General features: G+C 36.1%; 1 protein-coding gene and 1 pseudogene across 4 annotated transcripts in view; one reads left to right on the top strand and one right to left on the bottom strand.

The window, feature by feature from the left end:
* The window catches only part of TMEM67 (transmembrane protein 67), a 46730-nt gene that overhangs the window by 9352 nt on the left and 12467 nt on the right, over positions 1-24911 (top strand). For 3 of the 4 annotated variants that reach the window (XR_003438141.1, XR_003438142.1, XM_027131399.1), the window contains exons 7-23: positions 2401-2463; positions 3943-4097; positions 4212-4320; positions 5124-5210; positions 5533-5598; positions 7279-7435; positions 7814-7937; positions 9565-9670; positions 12374-12430; positions 13499-13597; positions 15486-15584; positions 15840-15926; positions 17433-17532; positions 17627-17766; positions 19308-19448; positions 23638-23718; positions 24208-24324. Coding sequence is in view for 2 of the 4 variants with exons in the window: in XM_027131399.1 (XP_026987200.1) it covers positions 2401-2463; positions 3943-4097; positions 4212-4320; positions 5124-5210; positions 5533-5598; positions 7279-7435; positions 7814-7937; positions 9565-9670; positions 12374-12430; positions 13499-13597; positions 15486-15584; positions 15840-15926; positions 17433-17532; positions 17627-17766; positions 19308-19448; positions 23638-23718; positions 24208-24324 (1788 nt within the window). In the remaining 2 variants the exon portion in view is untranslated. Of the gene's footprint in view, positions 1-2400; positions 2464-3942; positions 4098-4211; positions 4321-5123; positions 5211-5532; positions 5599-7278; positions 7436-7813; positions 7938-9564; positions 9671-12373; positions 12431-13498; positions 13598-15485; positions 15585-15839; positions 15927-17432; positions 17533-17626; positions 17767-19307; positions 19449-21334; positions 22163-23637; positions 23719-24207; positions 24325-24911 lie in introns of those variants that run through there. The other variant, XM_027131400.1, reaches the window with a different exon arrangement.
* Positions 21879-22896, bottom strand: LOC113633314 (signal peptidase complex subunit 1-like; annotated as a pseudogene).

Consider the following 24911-nt stretch of genomic DNA (forward strand, 5'->3'; position numbering starts at 1 on the left):
TGAAAATAATTTGTAGCTATATAACATTTCACTCCTAAATACTTTATCATGTAGCTCCTAAGAACAAGGGCATTTTTCTGGTATCACACCTAATAAGATTAAAATTAATATAATAGAATTACCTGATATACTGTTCATACCCAACAAATTTCCCCATTTGTTTCAATAAAGTCTTTTATCCCTCCCCACTGTTTTTGGCAAGGGGGACCCAGGATCAGTGAAAGACCCCGCACTGAGTTAATCTTTTTAGTCTCCTTTAATTTAGAACAGAGAGATCCTTGTTCTGTTTTGCTTTTTGGGTTTTTTGTTTTGGCTTTTTTTTTGTTTTTTTTTTTTTTGCATTGACTCTTGGAGAGTCAAGGCCAGCTTTCTTGTAGAGCATCCCACACTCTGGATTTTTCTCATGATTAGACTCAGTGAAATGTCTTTTTGCAAAAATATGATATAGGTGTTGGGAATAGCCCATTGCATCAACAAGGAGCACATAAGGTCAGGATGTCCAGTTAGTGGTGATGCTAAATTGACTGCCTGGTCATGGTGCTGTCTGCCACTTCTCTCCATTGGAAAGGTACTGTGACTAATAAGTTAGTCTGAGATTTTACTTTGAGACTATGTACATATCTGTTTTAGCAGCCATTGATGAACCTTACCTGAATCAATTATTAAATTGGTTATTTCAAAATGATTTCACAGGGCTCCCCTGGTGGCACAGTGGTTGAGAGTCCGCCTGCCGATGCAGGGGACACGGGTTCGTGCCCCGGTCCAGGAAGATCCCACATGCCGCAGAGCGGCTGGGCCTGTGAGCCACGGCCGCTGAGCCTGCGCGTCTGGAGCCTGTGCTCCGCAGCAGGAGAGGCCACAACAATGAGAGGCCTGCGTACCGCAAAAAAAAAAAAAAAAAAAAAAATGATTTCACAATTCTGTTGTTCCCTTTATATTTTTAGTTAGCAGTCGTCTAGAAAGAGTGCTTTCTTTTCTCTCTGTGCTTTTATTTTTTTTAGCTTTACTGCAAACTCCAGGTATCATGAGTGTGTTATAATCTGTCACTGTTACTCTTCTTTTCAAAGCTCAAATTGCCTCAAATTTGGACTTCCTTTGGTATAGCCCCTGTGTTATTTTGACATGTCTCTTTCAGTCTTTAGGCATTACCTTAGTTTCTCTATACTGTGTTCCAGGCTCAACCAATGTAATTATAATTTTAAATAGTCACGTAATACTCTAGTTTATGCATTGAAATTCATGTAATTGTATGTCTATTGACTATTTAGGTTTTCTGTTATTAATAATATTGCTGTCAACCATTTTATGCACAAAGATGTGTTTTTCCTTTTGGAGAGATTATTGCCTTAAGACAAATTTCCTAAGTGTTTCTAAAAATTCCGTGGATATTGTTTTACAAAGGATCATACAACTTTATCACTGGCATTGTCTGTGGCTTCATTTTACATGCATTTGCCAGTACTGTTGTTATTGCTTTCCATTTTTGCTCAGCCTTTTTGTGTGTGTTAGTCAACCTTCTATGCATAGGTTTTTTTCTTACAAAATGAGAATTTTTGCTTATTGAAGAGATGAAAATAATGAATAATGAAGTGACTCATAATTTTATTTTAGATTTCTTTGACAGTTGTGGTGTCACGATTCATATAATTTGGTTTTATCTCCATTGTCCATGTTCAGAGAATTTATTCTGAATGGTGCTTCTCGGTGTCTCATTTTTTAGCAAGATATGCAGATGAACTTTACAGCAGTGGTGCTTAACTAGAGGCTTGTACCTGCAGCTTTCAGAGCACATGTATGCCTTGGTCTCATCCTAGGCATTCTGTTTCATTTGGTTTAGAATGAAGCCAAGCATTTTCTGTTTTTAGGAAATTCCACAGTTGATTGTGATACCCATCATTGTTTGAGAATCACCACTTTGGAGATTTTACATATTAGTTACTCTGTATATCCCCAGTCTCCAGTTGCTTAGAAATCATTCACAGATATTTCTTTTTTATTACTTGCCAATTTAATACAGTGTAATAATCCTAAATCAGCAAATATTAACCAATACTAAGTCAGAATCTAGTTTTTCTTTTATTTTTTTGCACTTTGATTTTTGTTTTAGTGAAATGGGCATAATAGTGTTTTCTTGTTTTTTTTTTGATTATAGACATACTTTGTTTCCTTATATCCTTTGCCTAAGTGATGTGATTTTGTAATTCAGTCCTATTTGTAATTACTGACATTGCTTAGAATTAATTCTTATATTGCCGTTAGAATCTATTTTTCTGATAATATTGAGAAAGTAATGTTAGTTATTTCCGACTCAGCAATATACATATTAATGTCTTCTAAACAGCGTAGGGTTAAGGAATTTCTATTTGAACTTAAAACTAAAATTCATCTTTGTGTTTACAGGGCATGTCTTTCACTTCAGAATGGTTTGCAGAGTATTTGCAGTCATCAGCAGCTGCTTGTTGGGTATATTTGAATTTCTAGAAAATAATTTTATTCCATTTCAAAGAATTATGATACCATTTTTTTCCCCACTTAATAAAACTTTCCTCTCTAAGTAGATATATCTCCTTGGTCATTTTCTATAAGAAAAATAAACCCTTTCTAAGTGGACTGAAAGAGAATACTAAAGAAAATGTTATTCATTTCACATTTCATTATTCGTAAATTGAATGTGTGCAAACTTACTCAGCAGAAATTGAATGTTAGGGGAAACTGATTCATACTATCATTTAGTAAATGTTTATTGATGACCTACTGTATGCCAGGCTCTGTTCTCAAATCTTTAAGTTATCTATTTCAGGAAAAGGCAGAGAAAAATCCCCCGTAGAATTATAGGTAAATGTTAGGTGGTGCTAAGTGCTATAAAGACAAATAAATCAGGGTAAAGAGCATAGAGAGTGGAAGGTGGTGCTATTTTATGGAGGGTGGTCAGGACAGGCATCTCTGGGAGCGTGATATTTGAGTAAAGATCTGAAGGAAGTAGAAGAGAGCCTTGTAAATATCTAGGGGAAGAGTATTCTAAGCAGAGACTATGGCAAGTGCAGAGGTCCCGAAGCAGGAGTTCTCTGGTGTTCATGCTAAAGAAACAGGAAGGAGACCTGAGTGGCTAGAACAGAGTGAGCAGGGAAAGTGGAGAGATGAGTTCACGGGTGAAGGGAGTGACTATGTTGAGGACTTGGAGTTTACTGGAAGGGATATAGAGGATTTTGTGCAAAGGAAGACAATGGTTGACCTCAGGTTTTGAAAAGATCACTCTAATATGGAGAGCACATTTTGTTGGGGCAAAGACAGAAGCGGGGGGACCATTTAGGAGAGTATTAGAGTAATCCAGGTGAGAGAAAGTGGACTCGTGGACAAGGGTGGTACCATGGAAGTGTGAGAAATGTTTAGCTTCTGGATATACTTTGAAGATTGAGCCAATAGGATTTAATGATGAGCTGGATACGAGAAGGGAGAGAAAGAATATTACTGCAGTGATTTTTATTTGAATAACTAAAAATGGAGTGGTCTTTTCCTGAAAGGGAAAACTGAAAAAGAAGTTTAAGGGGCAAACTCAACAAATGATCTTATTTTGCTGTTCATAAACAAATTACTTAAAATGGATTAGATTTATATGCATAAGCTCTAATATAGGAACAAATTATTATTCTTTCAAAAATTATTCTGCATAATAGTTTTTTTAAATGTCATGCTGTTAGTTCTTCTTTTAATTGCTTGTCTTTATATTTCCACCTAAAATTTACAGTTAAAATGTACAAATTATTTATCTGCCATATAGAAAGTTCTTTTCTACTTAAATTAGAGGAAAGGTATTAAAAGCAAAAGAATGTCCAAAAAAAGAATTTGCAGAATAGGTAAAGTTAAAACTGAGCATAATTTTTATGTCAACTTTTGCTTAGGATGTTAAAGTCCGTACATTTCTCTGTCATTGCTCTCTTGTAGGTGTATGCCAATCTGACATCTTGCCAAGCTCTTGGAAATATGTGTGTGATGAATATGAATTCTTATGACTCTACCACTTTTGATGCATGTCGACTGTTTCAGTTTATCTTTGAAAATACTGCTGGACTGGGCACTGTTCATTCTGTTTCATTTTGGTAAGGCTATTCTAATTGATGAACCATCATTTTGACGAAATTCAGTGCAATTACTTGCACAAATACATATTAAGAATTGTTCCCCATTATTAAAACAATTGTGATTGTTTATAGGAGACAGAATCTTCCATGGCTGTTCTATGGAGACCAGCTAGGATTAGCACCTCAAGTACTCAGTACTACACCTCTTCCTACAAATTTCAGTTTTAAAGGGGAAAACCAGGTACAAGTCACTATATTATTGAAGGATAACTACATTTTGATTTACAATTTTAAAAGGTAACAAGAATATTACTAGTCATAATTCTTGATAGGCTTTTAAAAATTTAATTACTAAACTAAATCTGAATATTAGCTGCTGAGGAACTAAAAATATAAAGTTTAGCTGCCTTACTTGAGTATATGATACCTCTGGATTATGTCGTATGGCAGCAAGTAGTACTTGTGGGGTTGGGAAGGACAGTTTTCATCACCAAATGCAAAGCCATCTCTGTCCTGTATCTCCACATGTTTAAAAAGGGCTTCCAAAGATTGACTGGGATTCTTATGCCTTTCCTTAGCACTTCACAGCTCCAAATTCTTACCTCAACTTTTTGACCTTCTAGAATGAAAGAACAGATTTTTCCCTCCCCTACTCACCTCCCATACACACACACACACACACACACACACACACACACACACACACACACACCATCAAATGAAGTTATCTGTCACCAGCGCTGCCTCTCAATTCTGAAATAATAGTTTTTGTGCGAAAACCCAGTCCATTTATTTTGGTGTGTTTAATCATAGAGATACTTAGATTAATGTTGCTTCAAAGTAAAGATAGTTGAATTCAATATTTGATCTCTGGAAAAAGAAAAGATCAATAAACAATGAAAAAAATTTTATAGGCTATTTTACTGAATATATGCTCTGGAAGTCTAAACTCTGAAAGTTTGTATAGACTGTTGTATGTAATATATATATTTATAGAGTTTCAGAGTATGTGACATTATTTTATTCTTGTTTTTCTTTAATCAGTATACAAAACTGAAGTTTGTTGCTGCTTCTTATGATGTAAGAGGAAATTTTCTCAAGTGGCAAACTTTAGAAGGAGGTGTTTTACAGGTGAGTATGATTCTAGCTAGAGAATTCCTAACGTGTCTTATATTTGACTGAGGCAAAGATGAGAAAAAAACTAGATTATTGCTTGGATAGAGCATCAGTTGCTTGGTAGAGTTGATTTTTTTCATGTGTTTTAAATTGGAATTTCTTAAAACTACTTTAAGTTATGACTTATAACAAAGATGCTCCCTTAACTTTTCATTCCTTGATACATTGAATGAGTATTATATAAAGTATATGTCCATGTTGAGTGTTGAGAACCCTTGACTATAAGCAAAGAAAACATCTGTGAGAGATATTTATCAGTTGTATTCTTTTGCTGTAGCTTTGTCCAGACACAGAGACAAGATTAAATGCTGCTTATTCCTTTGGAACAACCTATCAGCAGAATGTAAGTTGGAACTATTTTAGGCAGTCTGTATTTTAGCTTCATTTTTTCACATCAGCAATAATTGGAATATCTTTGAGTTTTTGAAATTGGAAATTTCTTGTAGTAATGAATAATTTCACCGATTGATATAGTTTTTATTAATCTAATCAGCATGAAAAGAGTATCTTGTCATAGATAGAGTCTTAAACATCATAATTAGTTGTTTATTTACTTCTAGGCATATAGGTCATAAAAATAATCTCTACTTTTGAACATTTTAGAATAAAGCAAAAGTATTACTTCATTTTTAATGAACAATAAAGTGTTATCACTCCCTCCTCCCTCTACCCTCCAGAAACAAATAAAAATGCTTTCCTTTTCTCTCCTTCCATGCTTTCCTCCCTCCCTCCCTCCCTGACCTTCCTTCCTTTGGTAATGCATTTTAAAACTACAGTATGGTACAAAGGAATATTATGAGCCATTAAACGTTTGAAAGAAATTCACTAGTCTACAAAAATACTTCTTGATAAAATGCATATATGTACACCATAGAACAAAACTGTGCTTCCAGTTTTGTTAAAACCACAATAAAAAATACTATCAGGGAAAACAGATTAGAAGATAAACATTTTTAACAGCGGTTATCTCTGAATAGTGGGATTACAGGTGATTTTTTCTCTTTTTTATATTTTCCAAATTTTCTATCATGAACGTGCATTTACTTTTATTATCAGAAACGACTTCTATGTTATTTTAAAAAAATGCTATTTTGTGTCTACTTTGGGCCAGGAGAATCAAGACTTGTTAAATGCCCGCTGCTGTATGCTCAGCATTTTATCATTTTTATCTCATCTGATCCATGAAATAACTATGTGAAATACATATTATTTGTGTTTTATGAATGAGGAAATGGTGCTCAGTAAGATTAGGTAATTTACTCAAGGTGTTGCATCAAGTAAATGTTCTGTTAGGCTTGAAAATCATGGTTTTTCCATTGAACCTGGTTGCCTCTCAAGGAGTTCATAGCCTAGTAGAGAAAACAGCTATATAGACAGACAAAGAATTGCAAAGAATGTGATGTGTTGTTCTATAGATATGAACAAGGTACCATGTTGGTCCAAAGGAGGGTTCATTAGCAGTTCCTAGGGAAATATGGAAAGGCTTTACAGAGTGAGTGATACTTGAGCTTGTAGAATGAATATGAGTTTGCCAGGAGAGCACAGTGGGGAAGGGAATGTCAAGCAGAAACACCATTTGCAATGTCAGAGAGATGTAGAATAGCACAGCATATTTAGAGACTGTAAGTAGATTAGTTTGACTGGACCATAGACAGAGAGGGAGCAGTGGGAGATAAACCTGGCTCTGTTAAGGGGAGCCAAATCATAAACAGCGGTGTACATCAGGAGAAAGAATTGGGACCTCATCCCATAGGATAGGAGTTTTTAAACCTTTTCACTGTACACTTACTGTTGAGAATGAATGGGTTGTAGGACAAGATCCAGGTGGTTCTTTACTGTTAGTTATTTTGGCCCTTATAAAAGAATCATACATAGTATTCATGTTTTGAAAGACACATGGAAATGTGGATAAACAAGGTAACTGAAAGCTTTTCATTTTACAATTAAAAAAAACTTGTAAAGATAATAAATATGCTTTCTAATTTTCAATTTGGATACTTTCATTTTTCATTTTCTTTTCCAGTGTGAGATTCCTATCTCTAAGATCTTAACTGACTTCCCCACGCCTACATTTTATGATGTGTACCTTGAATATACTGATGAAAATCAACACCAATATATTTGGGCTGTGCCTGTGTTAAACTTAAATCTTCAGCACAATAAAATATTTGTGAACCAAGGTAAGGCGTCCATACATACCACTCTTTCTCTGAGCTAAAATCAATTAACCAGTCAACCAACATGATAATTTAATAAATCGCAGATTATAAGAATGGTCATAGATTCTCTCTGAGTATAAGTTTCTATATAGCATGCCTAAAAGTAAAACAGTAAGGTTGCTGGTATATTTAGAAATTTTTACTAAATATATCAGGCTTATTATTAAGAAATTATGTTATTGCTAAAAGTGTATCCTGAGAAAAATTAGTAGAACTGTAAAATCAGGGCTAATTTTAATAGAAAAATTAGTAGAATGGAAAAAGTTCTCCTTGAGAGCCATCTTGAAGAATTGAAGATACTTTTTAAATGCCATCTCTTTTTTTTTATTATTATAACAGACAGTAGCTCTGGCAAGTGGCTTCTGACTCGGCGCATTTTCTTAGTGGATGCACTAAGTGGAAGAGAAAATGACTTAGGAAGTCAGCCAAGATTAATTCGAGTTGCTACCCAAATATCACTGAGGTAAACAAACGTCTAATGCACTAAATGAGGCTTGGAGTATATGGGAAAATGTGGTAGTGAAAGTAGTGACCTGTAATTATCAGGTGAAAACAATAAGAACACCTGAACTGGAACAATACATACTGTGTTTTTAGATGTCCCGATAGATTGGGATACACTAATAGAGGGGAAAATTATGTCAGAAGAGATTAAGGACTTTTGCCAAAATTCATATTGTAGGCCCACTCTAGACCTGCTAAATTAGAATGGGTTGAGAGGGGGAAAGTGAAGATCAGTGGGCTGAAGCAGGTATGTTAGAGCCTGCCAGGTGATTGCAATAGGCAGGCTTCTGCGGCTCCATCTCCTTTAACAGCTACTGTTCTAGGTTGGCCCTCATTAATTATCAACACCTCACTCTTCCTAGGATACTTTTTTTTAAAAATAAATTTACTTATTTATTTTTGGTTGTGTTGGGTCTTCCTTGCTGTGCACGGGCTTTCTCTAGTTGCAGCGAGCGGGGGCTACTCTTCATTGTGGTGCGCGGGCTTCTTATGGCGGTGGCTTCTCTTGTTGTGGAGCACAGGCTCTAGGTGTGCGGGCTTCAGTAGCTGTGGCACACAGGCTCAGTAGTTGTGGCTTGCAGGCTCTAGAGCACAGGTTCAGTAGTTGTGGCGCACGAGCTTAGTTGCTCCGTGGCATGTGGGATCTTCCCGGACCAGGGATCGAACCCGTGTCCCCTGCATTGGCAGGCGGATTCTTAACCACCGCTCCACCAGGGAAGTACCTTCCTGGGATACTTTAATGATGACCCTGCCTTAGGGTAGTGGCTTGCAGCCCTCATGCGTCTTCTCCAGTGTGAGATTCCTATCTCTAAGACCTTAACCAGCCTTCCCACTCCAATATTTTATGATGTGCACCTTGAATACACTGATGAAAATCAGCACCATCTTCTTTCTGGCACTTCAACATACATTATTTTTTTCACTTTGATTTTTATGATAATTTTATCAGGTAGGCAGTACAGAAGTTTTGTCATATACCTTGCTGAAATCCAACTGTGCTGTTTTTAGCAGTCCCTCAATCTAATGTAGTATCCCTAGTGAAAACGAAATTGAAACTAGCCACGCGTGATTTGCTCTTGGAGAAACTATGCTGGCCACTGGTGCTTGGCATTTTCCTTTCTGAGTTTACAAACTGTACATTACTAATGCATTGAATTCAGCAAAATGTACCCCATTATGTGCCCTAAAGAGTATTAGATATGACACAGTATTTTGTTAAGAATTCATCTTCTTTGAAAATTAGGATATTATCTGCCTTCCTCTAGGCTTCATGTAACACTTCTCTTTTGAGTAGTCCTCAAAAGTGGTGCACAGTACTTCACTGATTTCATTTGTAAACTTCGTAGGACCTAGATCAACAAGAGTTTCTAATTTGTCTCAGAGGTTATATTTCAATATAAAGTTCTGACCACTTCAAATAGCCTATGTTGTTACCATTAGTTTATGTTTGACCTCTAGTTTTTAGTAACTGGTAGTTCTGAGATCACCAAGACTATCCGTATCTAATTCAGAAGAAACAATAAGTTAAATTTATGTTTAAGGGCCTAGATGTATTTATAACTAAAAATGAATTTTCTTTTAAACAGTATCCGCCTTGTACCCAACACAAAAAATGGAAATATCTACCCTCCCTTAATTACCATTGCCTACAGTGACATTGATATCAAAGATCCCAACAGCCAGTCTGTGAAGGTGAGTTCCTTCCTAATCATTGCCTCTCTATGTGTTCGTATAATGCTGATAGAGTTTGTGTTATGATCAAAAGACAATTAGTCCTTTTTAAAGTTTTAAATAAACATGGCACTTTATATAGTCAAGACTTAATTATTTTTTACTAATAGTGGTAAGAGGTGAGTTCTTATGGATCCTGGGTATAAAAAAGCAAGAATTATGTTTGTCAGTAGACACCGTCACCAGCAGCTGGGCCTCCCTGTCAGTATCCTGGGGTAGGCGGAGCCATGCAGCATCTGCTCCCATCCTCTTTGGCCACCTTGCTTCTGTTAAGATTTTGCCTCCTTGACTAACTAAACCAGGAACTCAAACCTTAAGTGGGCATGTGTGTTCCTCTTCTCACCAGTCTTGCCCACTTGATAGAGACACAATTCAACAGGCAGAAAGAGAATCAAATTATCAGCTTTATAACTAGTAGCGCTAAAGTGAGCTAGAGAATGCAGTTTGGACCTTCAGCCAATTAGTCTTCTGCTATTTCCCAACTCAGTTAAGTTTAACCACAGAACTATAATCCTCCCCTGCCTGGCAGGGCCTGTATATGGAAGCGATACCATGTACACACTGAAAACGGGCTACACCAAAGAGAATGAGCCTGGGAAAGGCTGAGCCGCACGACACAGTTCCTCCTCTCTACCTCGCCAGGCAGATGAAGCATCCCTGCTTTGATGAGGGGTAAATGAGAGAGGATAGAGGTCAAAAGCAGGCTAATCCTTCTCTACTTCTTCCTCATTCCCTGTCCTCTCCAGAAACATGAGAATTGGAAGGTGAGCATTCCTTACTCCAAGACTCACTAATAGCTTTTAATTTCTATTATTTTACTTTTCTGAATTTTAAAATTCTAGTTCTTCAGCCAGTGCTTTTGGCCTCTCTGTTGCACTTGTATGTGTGCTCAGCTACTATTGGATTCAGGCTTTCGTTAAGTGAAAAGTAGGCACATAAATAACTTTTCTTTGAAAGATTTCACATCCTCATTTGTATTACCTGGTTTCATGTTAAAATTAGCTTCGATTGCCTGTATTTGTATACATTATAGTGAGAGGAGAAGAAAATCCAGAAACATGCTTAGTAACAACAAAAGACTGCCTGGTTTACGTCTTCCTGGAATGGTCATTCTTGGGTAGTCAAGAGTATATTTATCTTAACATAAAACACTTCTGGGTGTTTTCTTTAAATATTTTTCTTGTCCAAAATATTCTAAACTAAGTCTTGACAAATTGGAAAAAAAGTTGAGAGAATCATAAAACCATATTGAGGAAGTCCACCTCAAATTCATCCTAATTGTAGAATGTACAGTTCTTTCATCATTTCTTAATTTCTCATGACAGCTATTGTAAAAGTTCTACATTCATTTTAAGTATCCAGCTACATCTCTGCTCTCTCACCAAAGACAAATAACCTATCTTTGTATTTTACGGAGCAGATCAAAACCATCCAATACGAATTCCTTCAGATTTCCTCTTTAATACTTAAGTATCTCTGTTTCATTATCTTTCCTAACTCCTGTTCCTATTTCTAAGAAAAAAGGACCCTTCCCACTTTCTTAAGCAAATTTTCAACCTGTACTTGTTTAGAGTACTTCCTCCAGTATCCTGTTTCACTCACAACCCTTTATTCAGCCAGCTTCTCTGCTGGTCCCTTTCCTTTGCTTATAATACCCTTCAGGTTGCCCCATCTTAAAAACAAACTAACATGACCAAACAGTAAAATTATCCATCAGCTCTGCCAACTGTTCAGCTTGCTATCGTGTGTCTTTCCTTGATTTCCCAACCATTTACTCTTTCATCATTTGCAGTTTTGCTCTTGCCATTTGCTTCTTTGAAAACCTGTTTCATGAAGTCAGCAATGAATTCCACATACACTGGCTTTATTTCTTTAACTTGACACTTACACAGTTGACCCTTGAACAACATGGGTTTGAACTGCATGGGTCTACTTATACATGGGTTTTTTTTTTCCTTCACTCAATATGTACCACAGCACTACACGAAGTTGGTTGAATCCATGGATGCGGAGGGCCAATTCTAAAGTTCTCTCTGGATTTTTGACTGCACGGGGGTTGGCGTCTCTAACCCCTGCATTGTTCAAGGGCCAGTTGTACAACATTTGACACTACTGGTGACCTCCTCCTTTTTGAAACTCCCTGTTTATGACCTTGCTAAGACTTAGGTATCTTCCCTCTCCTACTTCTCATACTCCTGTTTCTCTTAACCCTTTGCTGGTTCTTCTTTCTACTGTCTCAATATAATGGTATCCCTAAGATTCTTGTTCAGCCCTTTGATTAATCTGCCATCTTAGGCTGTGATTGTTTAGCCAGTTGCTGAATTCTTGATATGTAAGATCAGTCACACTCCTCAGTTACAGAAACCTATCAGAAAATGAAATACGGTTAATTTGGCTTGACTGCTATTAATGAACCTACCTAGCTCCTAATGAAGCCCTCTTTCTTTAACATGTGTTCAAAAGGGATGTTTAAAGTAGCATGAATAATTCCCAAGAGCGTATTCATTTATGTATTGATACAAATAAGGGTCAACTCTAGTAACATTGATAGTTCAAAAGTATGGCATTTATGGTAAAATTCAGTTACAAATGTATTTTTCTAGTAAAAGTAGTTTTGTGTTATATAACTTCAGTATGGCTAATTCACTTTCTTTTAAATATCAGGTTTCTTTCTCGGTCACATATGAAATGGATCAAGGAGAAGCACATGTCCAGACAGATGTGAGTTTATTTTAACCTGTTAAAAATACTTACAGTATATTTTTTACTTAAAAAAAAAAGTTTTTACATGTACAGGAAAGTTGTCAAAATAGAGAGATTTGCCATATATCCCTCACCCAGCCTCCCCTAATGTTAACATCTTACATGATGGTAGTACAGTGATGTTAATCAGAAAATTAATATTGATGTAGTCCTAATCTGTTAACTAATCTAAATACTCTTTGGATTTTACAGATTTTTTTCACTATCTTTCTTCTGTTTTAGGACCCAGTCCAGGGTCACATATTACTTCTAGCCATCGTGTGTATCTTTAGATCTGTGACAGGTGCTCTGTCATTCTTTGTCTTTCATGACTGACACTGGTATTTTGGACCTCAGTTGGGTTCATCTGATATTTTCCCATGATTAAATGTAGTTTTAGCACAAATGCCACAGAAATGATGATGTACCCTTCTCAGCAAATCATATCAGAAGATACTTGATGTCAGTGTATCTTATTAACAGTGATGTCACCTTCGATCATATGGCTAAGATGGTGTCCACAGAGTTCTCCACTGTATTTTTCCACTTATAATTAATAAGTATCTTGTATCTTGTGAGGAGATACTTGAGAGTATGCAAATATCCTGCTCCTCATTATTCTTTTGCCCTCTAATTTTAGCACCCATTGTTAATTCTTGCCAGTAAAAAGTGTTACTGTGACATTTGTCTGATGATGATTGTGTATTTCCATCATTTCTTCTATATTTGTTAATTCAAGTTCTGCTATAAGGAGGAACTGTCCCTTTGTCCACATTGATTTATTTATTCAATTATTTATTTAAATCAGTATGGACTCATGGATATTTATTTATTCTAACAATAATAATTCATTACTATCTATTTTCTTGCTCAAATTGTCCCAGATTTGACCATTGGGAGTTCCTTAAATTTGGCTCCTATGTCCTTTTAGCCACCTTCCACCACCATTTTTTGAGTACTTCCTTACTTTCTGTTTACAGTATCTTTGAACATGGATGAAATTACATTATGAAATTACATAAATTCCAAATTTTTATTTTCCTTTAGATTGCTTTGGGTGTGTTGGGTGGACTAGCTGTTTTATTGTCTCTTTTGAAGACAGCAGGTTGGAAGAGACGCATTGGGAGTCCCATGATCGATTTACAGGTATGATCACAGGAATTTTTTAAGTATATTTTTATCTTTTGGCTATTTTATATCCTACTAATAAAACACAGCTAGAGAATGAGTCAAAAGTTGCCTTGAGTTTCTCTGGTGTATATGACTATGAGAGGTGTATGCTCATTTCCCTCCCACATTGCTGTGGGCCAGTCTGCACACAACAGCAGAGCTGTTCGTGTTTCCTCACATCCTCACCAATCAGTACTTGCTGTTTTTCAAGTCTTTCCATTTTTTGCCAATTTGGTGGGGTAAGTAGTATGTTATTCTTGATTTAATTTTCATTTCTCTGATTACTCTTCATATGCTTTATTAATCATTTGGGTTTCCCCTTCTGTGAACTTCCTGTTTGTATCCCTTGCCCATTTTTCTAATTAAGTTTTCAGTTTTTCTTGTTTATTTAAACAAGTTTTTATATTTTATTTATTTGGAGTTTTATGTATTTTCTAAATATAAATCCACTTTTGGTTTTTGATGTTGAAATTTATTCTCCAAGAGTGATTCATGTGTTATTTTATCTATGTGTTACTTTGTTTAACAGAAACTCTTGATTTTAATATTGTCAGATCTGAGTAGGTTTTCATATTATGGCATGTGCTTTTAGGATCTTGTTTAGGAAAGCCTCCCCTATCTCAAGATCAAAAAGGTATTCGCCCATATTTTACTCTATTAACTTTATAGTTTCTCTTCTCAATTAATCTTCTTTATGTTTGTTTTTATTTTTATCTATCATTTTTTGAATATTTACTATGTGCCAGGCACTTTTTTTTTTTTTTTTTTTTTTGGTGCGCAGGTCTCTCACTGCTGTGACCTCTCCCGTTGCGGAGCACAGGCTCCGGACGCACCGGCTCAGCGGCCATGGCTCACGGGTCCAGCCGCTCTGTGGCATGTGGGATCTTCCCAGACCGGGGCACAAACCCATGTCCCCTGCATCAGCAGGCGGACTCTCAACCACTGCGCCACCAGGGAAGCCCCTATTCATTTAATTTTTATAGCAACAAAGTAATAGGTGGTATTTCCATTTCGCTGATAAAGAACATGAGAAAGGCACGTAGTAAATTTGTTTGTGCTGGGATGTCTTCCTGGCTCCAGAGCCAATGTGCCAAGGAATCAGAGGAGGGGGGCTTGATTTACTGTCTGGGATAGTCAAGAAAGGCTTCCAAGAGAAGTGAACTTTAAGCTGGGTTATCTGCGCGTTCCACAAATAGTCACTGACAGCCTACTGTCTGAGTGCCAGGTGCTCTACTAGGCACTGGGGGGATTGTGATAATGAGCAAAGAGAGACATCGTCTCTGCCCTCAGAGCTCATGAGAGTTTGCCAGAGAGAAAAAGAGAAGAATATTTGTAGAATCAATGCCCATTTCATTCCCCAAAACATTTGAGATGAAAGTGTGGAATAGTTAATTATTGAGTAAGTGGTTGGAACTGGCAGATGAGGCTAAATATTTAATTTTTGTCTAGGTTGTGGAGGACCTTGTGAGTCAGGAATTTATATTTTAATAAGGAGTCACTGTACATTTTTAAGAAGGGGAGTAACAATCCAATTTACATTTTAGAAAGCCAACTCTGATGGTAGTATAGAGGATACATTGGAGAGAAGGATTCCAGACTCGAAGAAAATTAGGAGGCGGTTCTAAATTTCTTAGATGGTGAAAGATGAGAAGGGTTGAATAAGACAGAGGCTATTGGGAATGGATCAAAAGGTTAGGACCCAAAAGGTGTCTAGGAAGTGGCTGCAGTTGGTCTTTCTAACTGATCCACGTATACATGAAACAAGGCTTCAAGCTTGAGAAACTGGGTAAATAACATGTTATTAAAAGTAATAGTATAAATAGGTTGTGTCTATAATGGCTGTAATTCTCTTTTTAAATTGCAGACAGTTATGAAATTCTTGGTTTACTATGCTGGTGATCTGGCCAATGTTTTCTTTATCATCACTGTGGGAACAGGTCTTTACTGGCTTATTTTCTTCAAAGTAAGTGATTTTCTGAATTTAACCTAAGTGCCAATACCTGAATAACTTGTAAGCTTTCTTTATAAAGGAACTGTCTTTAGTGGAGGATATTTCTGATCAAGAGTATTGGGGCAAATGCTAAACTCACCATTCCCTGAGTGTGCTGTGTTTACTGAGTGCATCACCACCTTCCTCTTTTACGCTTTCTTTGGGTTATAACTTGTGTTTAGTAAAACCTTCGTATGGTCATATTTAGCAGCGTAATTTTTATCATAGGCACAGAAGTCTGTCTCTGTTTTGCTACCAATGCCGGCTCAGGAAGAACGTTTTGTTACTTATGTGGGATGTGCCTTTGCTCTGAAGGTAAGTTTCAAAGCACGGGTTACTGAATTTAAAAGACCTGCTAATAAGCATATAAGTCTTTAAAATTAAACTGCTTTCAAAATCTTTGGTGTAAAATTTAGTTTAATTTTGGAAGAAAGCATGAATTAATTCTGTTTTACTAGGAAGTCTACTTTTATTTATAATAGATATCTTATTCTGAAGATCTGCCTTAAATATTTTTTTATTATTTAATTTAACCTGTTAATTGAGAGTAAAAGGTACCATGCTGGATAAAGTGCTGAACTCTTAGCATTTGTTCTCTGCCTCCATATTCCTTTCCTCCTCTCTCCATGGCAACCCCCCTCCCTACTTCATTGTTCTGTCGATGGATGTGAAGCTCTTTACATGCTTCTGTGGTAGATCTCATCCAATTGTGTTGTGATTATTAAGTGTCTGATGTTCCCACTGATCTGTGAGCTCCACGAAGAGAGGAATCATCCCATACTTAGATTTTTATCCCTTGTTTGATCAATAATGTACCTACTAGGAGGAAGCCTTAGTTTAAACATATTCTGTAAATGAAAATACCAGAAATAGGGGGAAAAAAACAACAGTGAGAGCATGCTAAAACTTTAATTAGGACAAGCAAATTATAGTTGGAAATACCTTTACTTATAAAGAAGTTAGATGATCTAGAAAACAAAGTATGCTTTTGGAAACCTTGGGAAAGAGAGACAATTAATGCAAGATCCCTGTATGAGGAGGAGGTAGTGTGTCTCCTTTCATGTCCCTATTTCAAAGAAAGACAGAAAAAGGGAAGTCGAATTAATATGTATATAAAAATTCTGTGAATTTGGTGATTCCGTTATTTCGTGAGCTTCTGTTGATCCCCTAATGGTATTACGACTTTGTAACTTGTGAAAGTTATATATTCTTGTGATTACAGTATGTTTGTTTGTTTTTTTTTTTTGAAGTATAGTTGGTTTACAACATTGTGCCAATCTCTGCTGTGCAGCAAAGTGACTCAGTTATACACATAGAGACACTCTTTTTTTATATTCTTTTCCATTATGGTTTATCACAGGATATTGAGTATAGTTCCCTGTGCTATACATGAGGATCATGTTTATCCACTCTGTATATAATAGTTTGCATCTGCTAACCCCAAACTGCCAGTCCATCCCTCTCTGCCCCCCTCCCCTTGGCAACCACAAGTCTGTTCTCTATGTCTGTGAGTCTGTTTCTGTTTTCGTAGATAAGTTCATTTGTGTCATATTTTAGATTCCACATGTAAGTGATATCGTATGGTATTTGTCTTTCTCTTTCTGACTTACTTCACTTAGTATGATAATCTCTAGTTGCATCCATGTTGCTGCAAATGGCATTATTTCGTTCTTTTTTATGGCTGAGTAGTATTCCATTGTATATATGTACCACATCCTCTTTATCCATTCATCTGTCGATGGACATTCTTAAAGAATCACTGTTGGTTTCATAAGCAGGCTTAATGCAGATACTTTAAGGTGCTTTGTTTGTCATTCTCAGGCTCTGCAATTTTTGCATAAGCTCATCTCCCAGATTACCATAGACATATTCTTTATTGATTGGGAGCGACCTAAAGGAAAGGTTCTTAAAGCTGTTGAAGGTAATGAAAGTAACCATTTGTACCAAGATTCTTTTGCCACCATTGTAGAGCAAAGAAGGTGAAACGCTTTTACTCATTTTATCCCCCCAACCAGGTGAGGGTGGTGTTCGGAGTGCTACCGTTCCAGTAAGCATATGGAGAACATATTTTGTGGCAAATGAATGGAATGAAATTCAGACTGTGAGAAAAATTAACCCACTCTTTCAAGTACTTACTGTCCTCTTCCTTTTGGAGGTATAAACTGTTTGATGTAATTGTATACGACTTATGGGTACCTCATAAATGTTAATATAATTCCAGCTAAGTTTTCATGTCAGTGGAAGAGTTTTCTAAAGGTTAAAATATTGTAATCAAGCCATGAAAAAACACACATAACATGAAATTTACCATCTTAATCATTTTAAGTATACAGTCCAGTACTGTTAAGTACATTTCCATTGTTGTGCAGTAGTCTCTAGAATTCTGTTCATCTTGCAAAACTAAAACTCTGTACCCATTAAACAACAGCTCCGTCTTCTCCCCTCTCCCCAGCGCCTGGAAACCACCATTCTACTTTCTGTCTCTTTGAATTTGTCTACTGTAGGTAAGGAGTGATTTTTAAACCACTGGTTTGTAGCAGAACCCCATAGGAAGCTTTTGCAGAATACCTATGCCTTACCTCACCCCTCGAGATTATGTTCAATTCCGTAGCTCTGAGGCAAGCTCAAGTATCTGTATTTTAAGAAACCCCCACCCCATTATTCATATTCTCACTCCTGTATTAGAACCACTATTAGAAGGTTGAAATTTTCTAACAAATTATCATTGAACACCTACTATGGACTGTGTTCTGTCTTAAGAGCTGGGGCTGTAGCTTAACAAGACACACTGAATGGGTACATGCTTATGATCCCTTTACAGTTATTTCATGGGTCTGAGTAGAATTATTAAAGAAGTATTCAGTACTGAATATGAGACTGAAATATGGAAACTGTATGAGTAACAGGTTTTCTCTAGAATTAGCTGCTTAAGTAAGGTTACATATGAATTATTAACTTGTATGTCTGCCTTCCTTTTTCCTTCTTTCCCACTTTTCTCCTTCCTTTCCTTTTTAAACCTAGAGGAATGTGTGTGTCCCTAGGATATATGAACACTGTCTCAAAAATTCATTTATAGTAGTGTTTTTTAAAGCTTTAAAAGGTGTTACGTGAGAAAAAAGTATTATAATGAAGTAAGTTTGGAAAACACTGGATTCAATAAAGTCATGTAGATTCCTTTACCATAAAACTTTCCATAGCTTTTATTCTATGAGGGTGAAAGGCATGGAGGTGAGTATAATATACTAACTTAACTTATTTGATCATGGTTTCCTTTTATCAAAGATGGTATCTTCCTCAAAAGACATTTTGGAAAATACTGTTTTAAAGTATAAAAGGTATTTTACATAGTTCCTGGCATATGTTAAAACTCATGAAATACTGGTTGTTCATTGGTAGTTTACTGAAGAAAGCTTTATTCTCTTGACAGAAATTTTTGAGCTTTGTCTGTGTATATGATAATGTTATATTTGGCCTTTAGTCATATTGAAGAGAATACCAAATGAACTAGCTAAATATTTTGTATTAAATACTTTGTAATTAAAATACTGGATAATTATTTTTATCTAGATTTTCTACCATTTATACAAACTTGAATACTTTAGTTTTTCAAGATAAGGGGTAGAGAGGAGGGTCTTATTTTCAGACTAGAGGAGTTTTCTTTATGTCTGTTTAAATTATTTTTTCTTATTATTTCAGGTTGTGGGATTCAAGAACTTAGCATTAATGGACTCATCTTCTAGTCTTTCCAGAAGCCCACCTAGCTACATAGCTCCTTATAGCCGCATTTTGAGATATGCGGTGTCTACCGCTCTTTGGCTAGTCATTGGAATTATACAGGTAACAAGAGATTGTTCTTTTAAGCAACATTGCCTCTCTATATTTTTAACTCTGTTTACATGCTAATCCTCAAATATTGACCACAACATGATTTCTATAGTATAAAGAAGGTGACAAGAACAACAATAATAATAACTAATAGCTAATTTTTACATAGTATGATAATCTAGGCACTGTGTTAATTTACTGCATTACACAAAGTAACTTACTTAATCTTCATAGTAGCCCTCAGAGATAGATTCTTTTAGTATCCTCATTTTATAGCTGAGGATGCTGAGGCACAGAAAGGTTAAATATTTGCCTAAAGTCCTGCAATTAGAAATTGGCAGAACTGGAATTTGAACCCAGGCAATCTGATTTCAGAGTCCATTTCTTCTCAATAGTGGGTCTCTGAAGGGTCTTTCAGAGTCTGCAGCTTTCTAGTCACAGGATTTAGTTTATATATAATGATAGGAATTGCTAAGGTACCCTTAATCTTTTCTTTTCTTTTGAAATATAACTTATAGTTTACATTTATTTATATATCATTAAACCTCTCAAAAACCAGTACCCCTTCTGAAATCTTCTCTGAAATATTTATTGAAATAGCTGAAACTAAAAATAAATCTTCTCAGGTCCCAGGGCTCTAGCAGAGGATCTTTTCTGTGCTTACTTCCCTTATCTTCTTAAAGCTTTAAAAAAAAGAATGAAGGAAGAAAAGAAAGAAGCAGCAGCTACAGCGCTTAACTCTGATCTCTGCATTTCTTTCTCTTGCTTACAGACACTCCCATGAGTGGAAAAAGGCTTTCTGTTTGATTAAGATCTCTCTAACTTTTAAGTAAGCAAATGAAGGTGGGACCTCTAGAAAGAATAGGTTGAACTTCGTGTAAACTGGAGAGCAAATATTTGCCTTAAAAGCTTATTTTAAACGATCTTTGGGATTGAAATCCCAAAATTCCTACAGAATTGGACTCAGGTGTCATTCTGAAACTTAAGAATAGACTCTTTAAATTTGCATTTATTTTAAGTTGGTGAGACTTGTTCAAACTTGAAGCTATAGGATAGAGCTAGTGAGGGATAGTTTGACAATTGGAAAAGAAAAAGAAACAGAAATTAGGATTTGAAATAAAATTTGATTAAAAGAATATGGGGTTTGATTTTTTTCCTTCCAGTTTTATTGAGATATAACTGACATACAACACTGTATAAGTTTAAGGCGTACAGCGTAATGATTTAACTTAAACACATCATGAAATGATTACCACAATAAGTTTAGTGAACATCCATCATCTCATACAGATACAAAATTAAAGAAATAAAAAAAAATATTTTTCCCTTGTGATGAGAACTCTTAGGATTTATTCTCTTAATTTTTATGTATAACCTAAAACAGTGTTAATTTATCATGTTGCACATTGCATCCTTAGTACTTATTTATCTTATAACTGGAAGTTTGTGCCTTTTGACTGTCCTTATCCAGTTCCCCCCACTTCCCCCTCCAGCCCCCACCTCTGGTAACCAGAAATCTCATCTCTTCTTCTAAGAGTTTGTTCATTTGTCTGTTTGTTTTTGATGTATAATTAACCTACAACACTATGTTAGTTCCTGGAACACAGCATAGTGATTTGATATTTCTATACATTTCAAAATGATCACCATGATAAGTCTAGTTACTGTCTGTCAACCGTATTATGGGGTTTGATGTTTATCATCAGTATAATAGTAAGAAAATATTTATTTTTACATATACCAATATAAGTTCTTGTGAATAGATGAGATTTATCTGGGTGTAGAGAATTTAAAGGAATACCATCTGAAGCTTTTCGTATTGATTGAGTACAACAATACGGAAACCCCAAATAGCAGTGGCTGAAATAAAAGTGACTTTTCTGTCTCCTGTGAGAAAGAGGAGCAGAGGTTGGCAATGCAGGGCCAGCAGGGTGGCTGCTGTCAGGCCCAGATGCCTGTTGTTCTGCTCTGCCCCTCAGGACTTCACCTCTAAGGTCACCTCGCAGTCCGTAATGGCTGATGGAGTTGCAGGGGTGAGCCAGGGGAGAAGACCTCACCCTTTCCTCTTTATTTGTTCACTATGAGTTTTAACTGAAAACATTAAAACAGCTTAACTACTCATAATAAATTATGAAACTGTAATAGTTAAATTGTATTATCATTTATGAGGCATTTATTCTTCCTTATTTTGTAGACCTGCAAGAAAGTTTGCATACTTGTGTTGTTTTCTGTTCTGCATTTCAGAGGAAGATTATTAAGAGAAAGTCTAAAAGTTTTATAAATCAAAACCCAACTGAGAAGTAAAATATAAAGAGAACAAAATTTATATATAGCTGAGCATAGGTGGTTTTTAGCTCACGTTTTAGGTATGAAAACAATTTAGCTCATTTCACATGAAACACAAGCAGGTAAAGTAGTAAAGCTGAATCATGAAAACCCCTATCAGTTATTTTTAGCATGCCTCTTAATTTTTCTTTCCCCTGGTTTCTTGTCTTGTGTGCCGGAGTCTCAAACAGAGCAAGTCTCGAACCACTTGAGGGGGTGTCAGTGATAAATGGGCCATGAAGGAAAATGTCAGCAAACACGAAAAAGCAAATCCTGCCATAACTTTGTAGTCCACCCAGACTGTTCAGCCACATACCCATCGATAAATCCAAGTATTGCAGAAAAGAATAATTCCCTGAAACCCCTGTTCAGCTAGCTTCTGGCCCTTGTAATCCATTTGTGTGGGCAGTGAGCTCAGGTGCTCCAGCATGACTGGATGAGGAGGTGGGCAGTGGAGCAAGGGCAGCCCAAACTCAACGACCATAAGGGCCGGGGTCTGGTCCTGTGTGCAGATTGGTGGGCCTGCCAATCCGGGGAGTGCAATGGACGCTCACCCTCTCCTCTTTGAGAGCCCTTTCAGAAGTGTCTTTGACATCTCCTTGGTCAGAACTTGGTCACATGGCCACACTTCACTGCACTGTCAGCTGGGTAGACCCCCTCAAAGAAGGGGTCTGTCACTAAGGGGAAGGGAAAGGATTGTTCAGGCAGCAACTAGCTGTCTTGGGCACTACCGTCTAACCTCGTTCTTTGTTTCTCACTTTGCTGTCATTTGATACCATGGTCACATTCTCAAACTATCAGTGTTTATTCCTAAAATATCCATAAAAGTTCCTTTAGCCTATTACAGTTCCATAAATTTGTCTATACAAAATCTTCTTGATTCTCATAATATTAGGCTTTATTGTTCACTCCTTATATTTCCCCAAACCCAGCTTCTTCAATTTTTAAGTGGCATCTTTTAGTTTTTAAACTTTGAATGTTACTGTTTTTCATGTCATTTAAAGGAGTTTTAAAATGTGTTCAGAGACTATTTAGGAAAGTTTTCTCAGTGTTCACCTGCTATATTCTTTTACATATCTGAGTACGTGTTATGTGCGAGGCACTGTGCTGAGCTCAAAGATACGCTGTAACAAGAACAAGTCACAGCTGTGACAAGTGCTGTGAAGGGCATCAGCAGGGAGATGAGATAGTGAGTAGAGGGGGAGGTAAGGGGAATGGAAGTTAGGAATGCGACAGCAGGCGACAGCTTTGAATTGGGTGGTTAGGAAATGTTATCCTTCTCTGAAGTGGATCTAAGAAGGCCTACAATGTAAACTTTTCTCTTGTGATTTATAAAACTTCCCTTTGTAGTATTGTTATTAAATCTATCTAAGAAAACACTTGAAACCATTCCATTTGAATGTTTAACACATTTTCTGTAGTTGAAACAGAATACTTGACATATGCTTTTTATGTGCTACTCTATCAGAGAAGATTAATTTGAAAAACAGCAATTTTTCTAGTGGCTTTTTGAATTTAGGAGATGAGCGGAATTGCAGAACCAGACCTAAATCTGGCCATTAATGCATTGGTTTATCCTAAAGCTTTTAAAGCCCCTTACTTCCTCCCCCTGTGTTTGTCCTATCTTATTTTAATGACACAGAAAAGTTTTTTAAATTCAAAATAAGCTCCCTCAGTGAATCTTAACACAATTGCAAAGCATTCTTCCTTTGACAGAAGAATCAGAAATGATAAGTAGGATTTTATCCCACAGGAATTGTTATTGGCCACTATGTTCTTGGTTGGAACTTCTTTTTTCTTATGACACTATACTGTGGCTATGAAAGAAAATTAAATCCTAAAATCTAATAAACATAAACTTGGCTTAATGTTTCAGGTTGTGTTCTTTGCTGTCTTTTATGAGAGATTTGTAGAAGATAAAATTCGACAGTTTGTTGATTTGTGCTGTATGAGCAATGTAAGTACTTTCTGACTTTATCTTGCAACTGTTATTTCTCCCTTTTTAAAGGTCATGAGTACACTAAGAGAGGCTTTAAAAGTGATTTGCTATGATTGTATTTTTAGTCTGATTTCCACTGGTGGTTAATTCCAGAGATGGTTATAACAAGCTACAATTTAATATTTACTGTCTTAATTTTTCCTTCTTTATTTGCAGTTTCTTAATTATGAATTGCTTATGCCACCAAACAGTTGACTCAGCCTGAAGTCCCTGAAAAGTTTTCATATATCAACCCTGTTTCTTCCTTTCTTGGGAGTGTCTCCAGTCTCTTTTGCATCTACTTTTTAAAATAACCTCATTATCCTTTATTATCTTATTATTCTCTTTATATGTTTTCCAAGAATTCAACCCTCATTATTTTGAGAGAAAGAAAGCAATTTTAAGAAGAACTTAATTTTTATTGTTTTGCAGTTGAGTTGCTAACTGCTTCTTCTTCTCTTTTGATAGATATCAGTGTTTCTGTTATCCCACAGATGTTTTGGTTATTACATTCATGGTAGATCAGTACATGGGCATGCTGATACTAATATGGAAGAAATGAATATGAATCTTAAAAGAGAAGCGGTATGAATGTATTTTATATCTTTTTGTTTTTTAAGTTGAGAGATGGTTTCTCTTAATCTGGGATTTGTAGTAATCTTTTTAAAAAATCCTCATTGATTACTTTTGAAAGTTGCTAGTATACCAGCTCATTATCCTGAACACTGAAAGAGAATGAATCAAATTCCATCCTACAGTTCTTTTATGAACTGTATTTCAAAGTAACCAAATAATTCATGAGGGAAAGATCTTTCTGTTGGAAGAAAGTAAAAGGAATTCTAAGTTAGAAAATCACCGTTTTGTAATGACTAATGGATTAATGCCTATAGGCTACAGTCACCAATGGATGCTAAAAATTAAGTGAAGGATGACAGGGAACTTTATAATGAGGAATCAGGTTGATATAATCTGAACACACTGGCTCAACCTTACTACAAGTAAAAGTTAGGAAAACTGACATTATGCACTTCCTGTTATGATGCAGTAGGGAAGTACATAATATCACCCATGAAATATTCTTGCCTAAGAAAATTGAACCTGAATGTAATCAAGCCTCTAGATCTAACCACCAGTTTACAGGAAATAGAGGGGATAGAGACAAAATAATACCA

The sequence above is a fragment of the Aethalodelphis obliquidens genome, unplaced genomic scaffold (assembly GCF_003676395.1).
Source record: "Aethalodelphis obliquidens isolate GAN/ISIS:26980383/991018 unplaced genomic scaffold, ASM367639v1 scaffold39, whole genome shotgun sequence".
Classification (NCBI taxonomy): domain Eukaryota; kingdom Metazoa; phylum Chordata; class Mammalia; order Artiodactyla; family Delphinidae; genus Aethalodelphis; species Aethalodelphis obliquidens.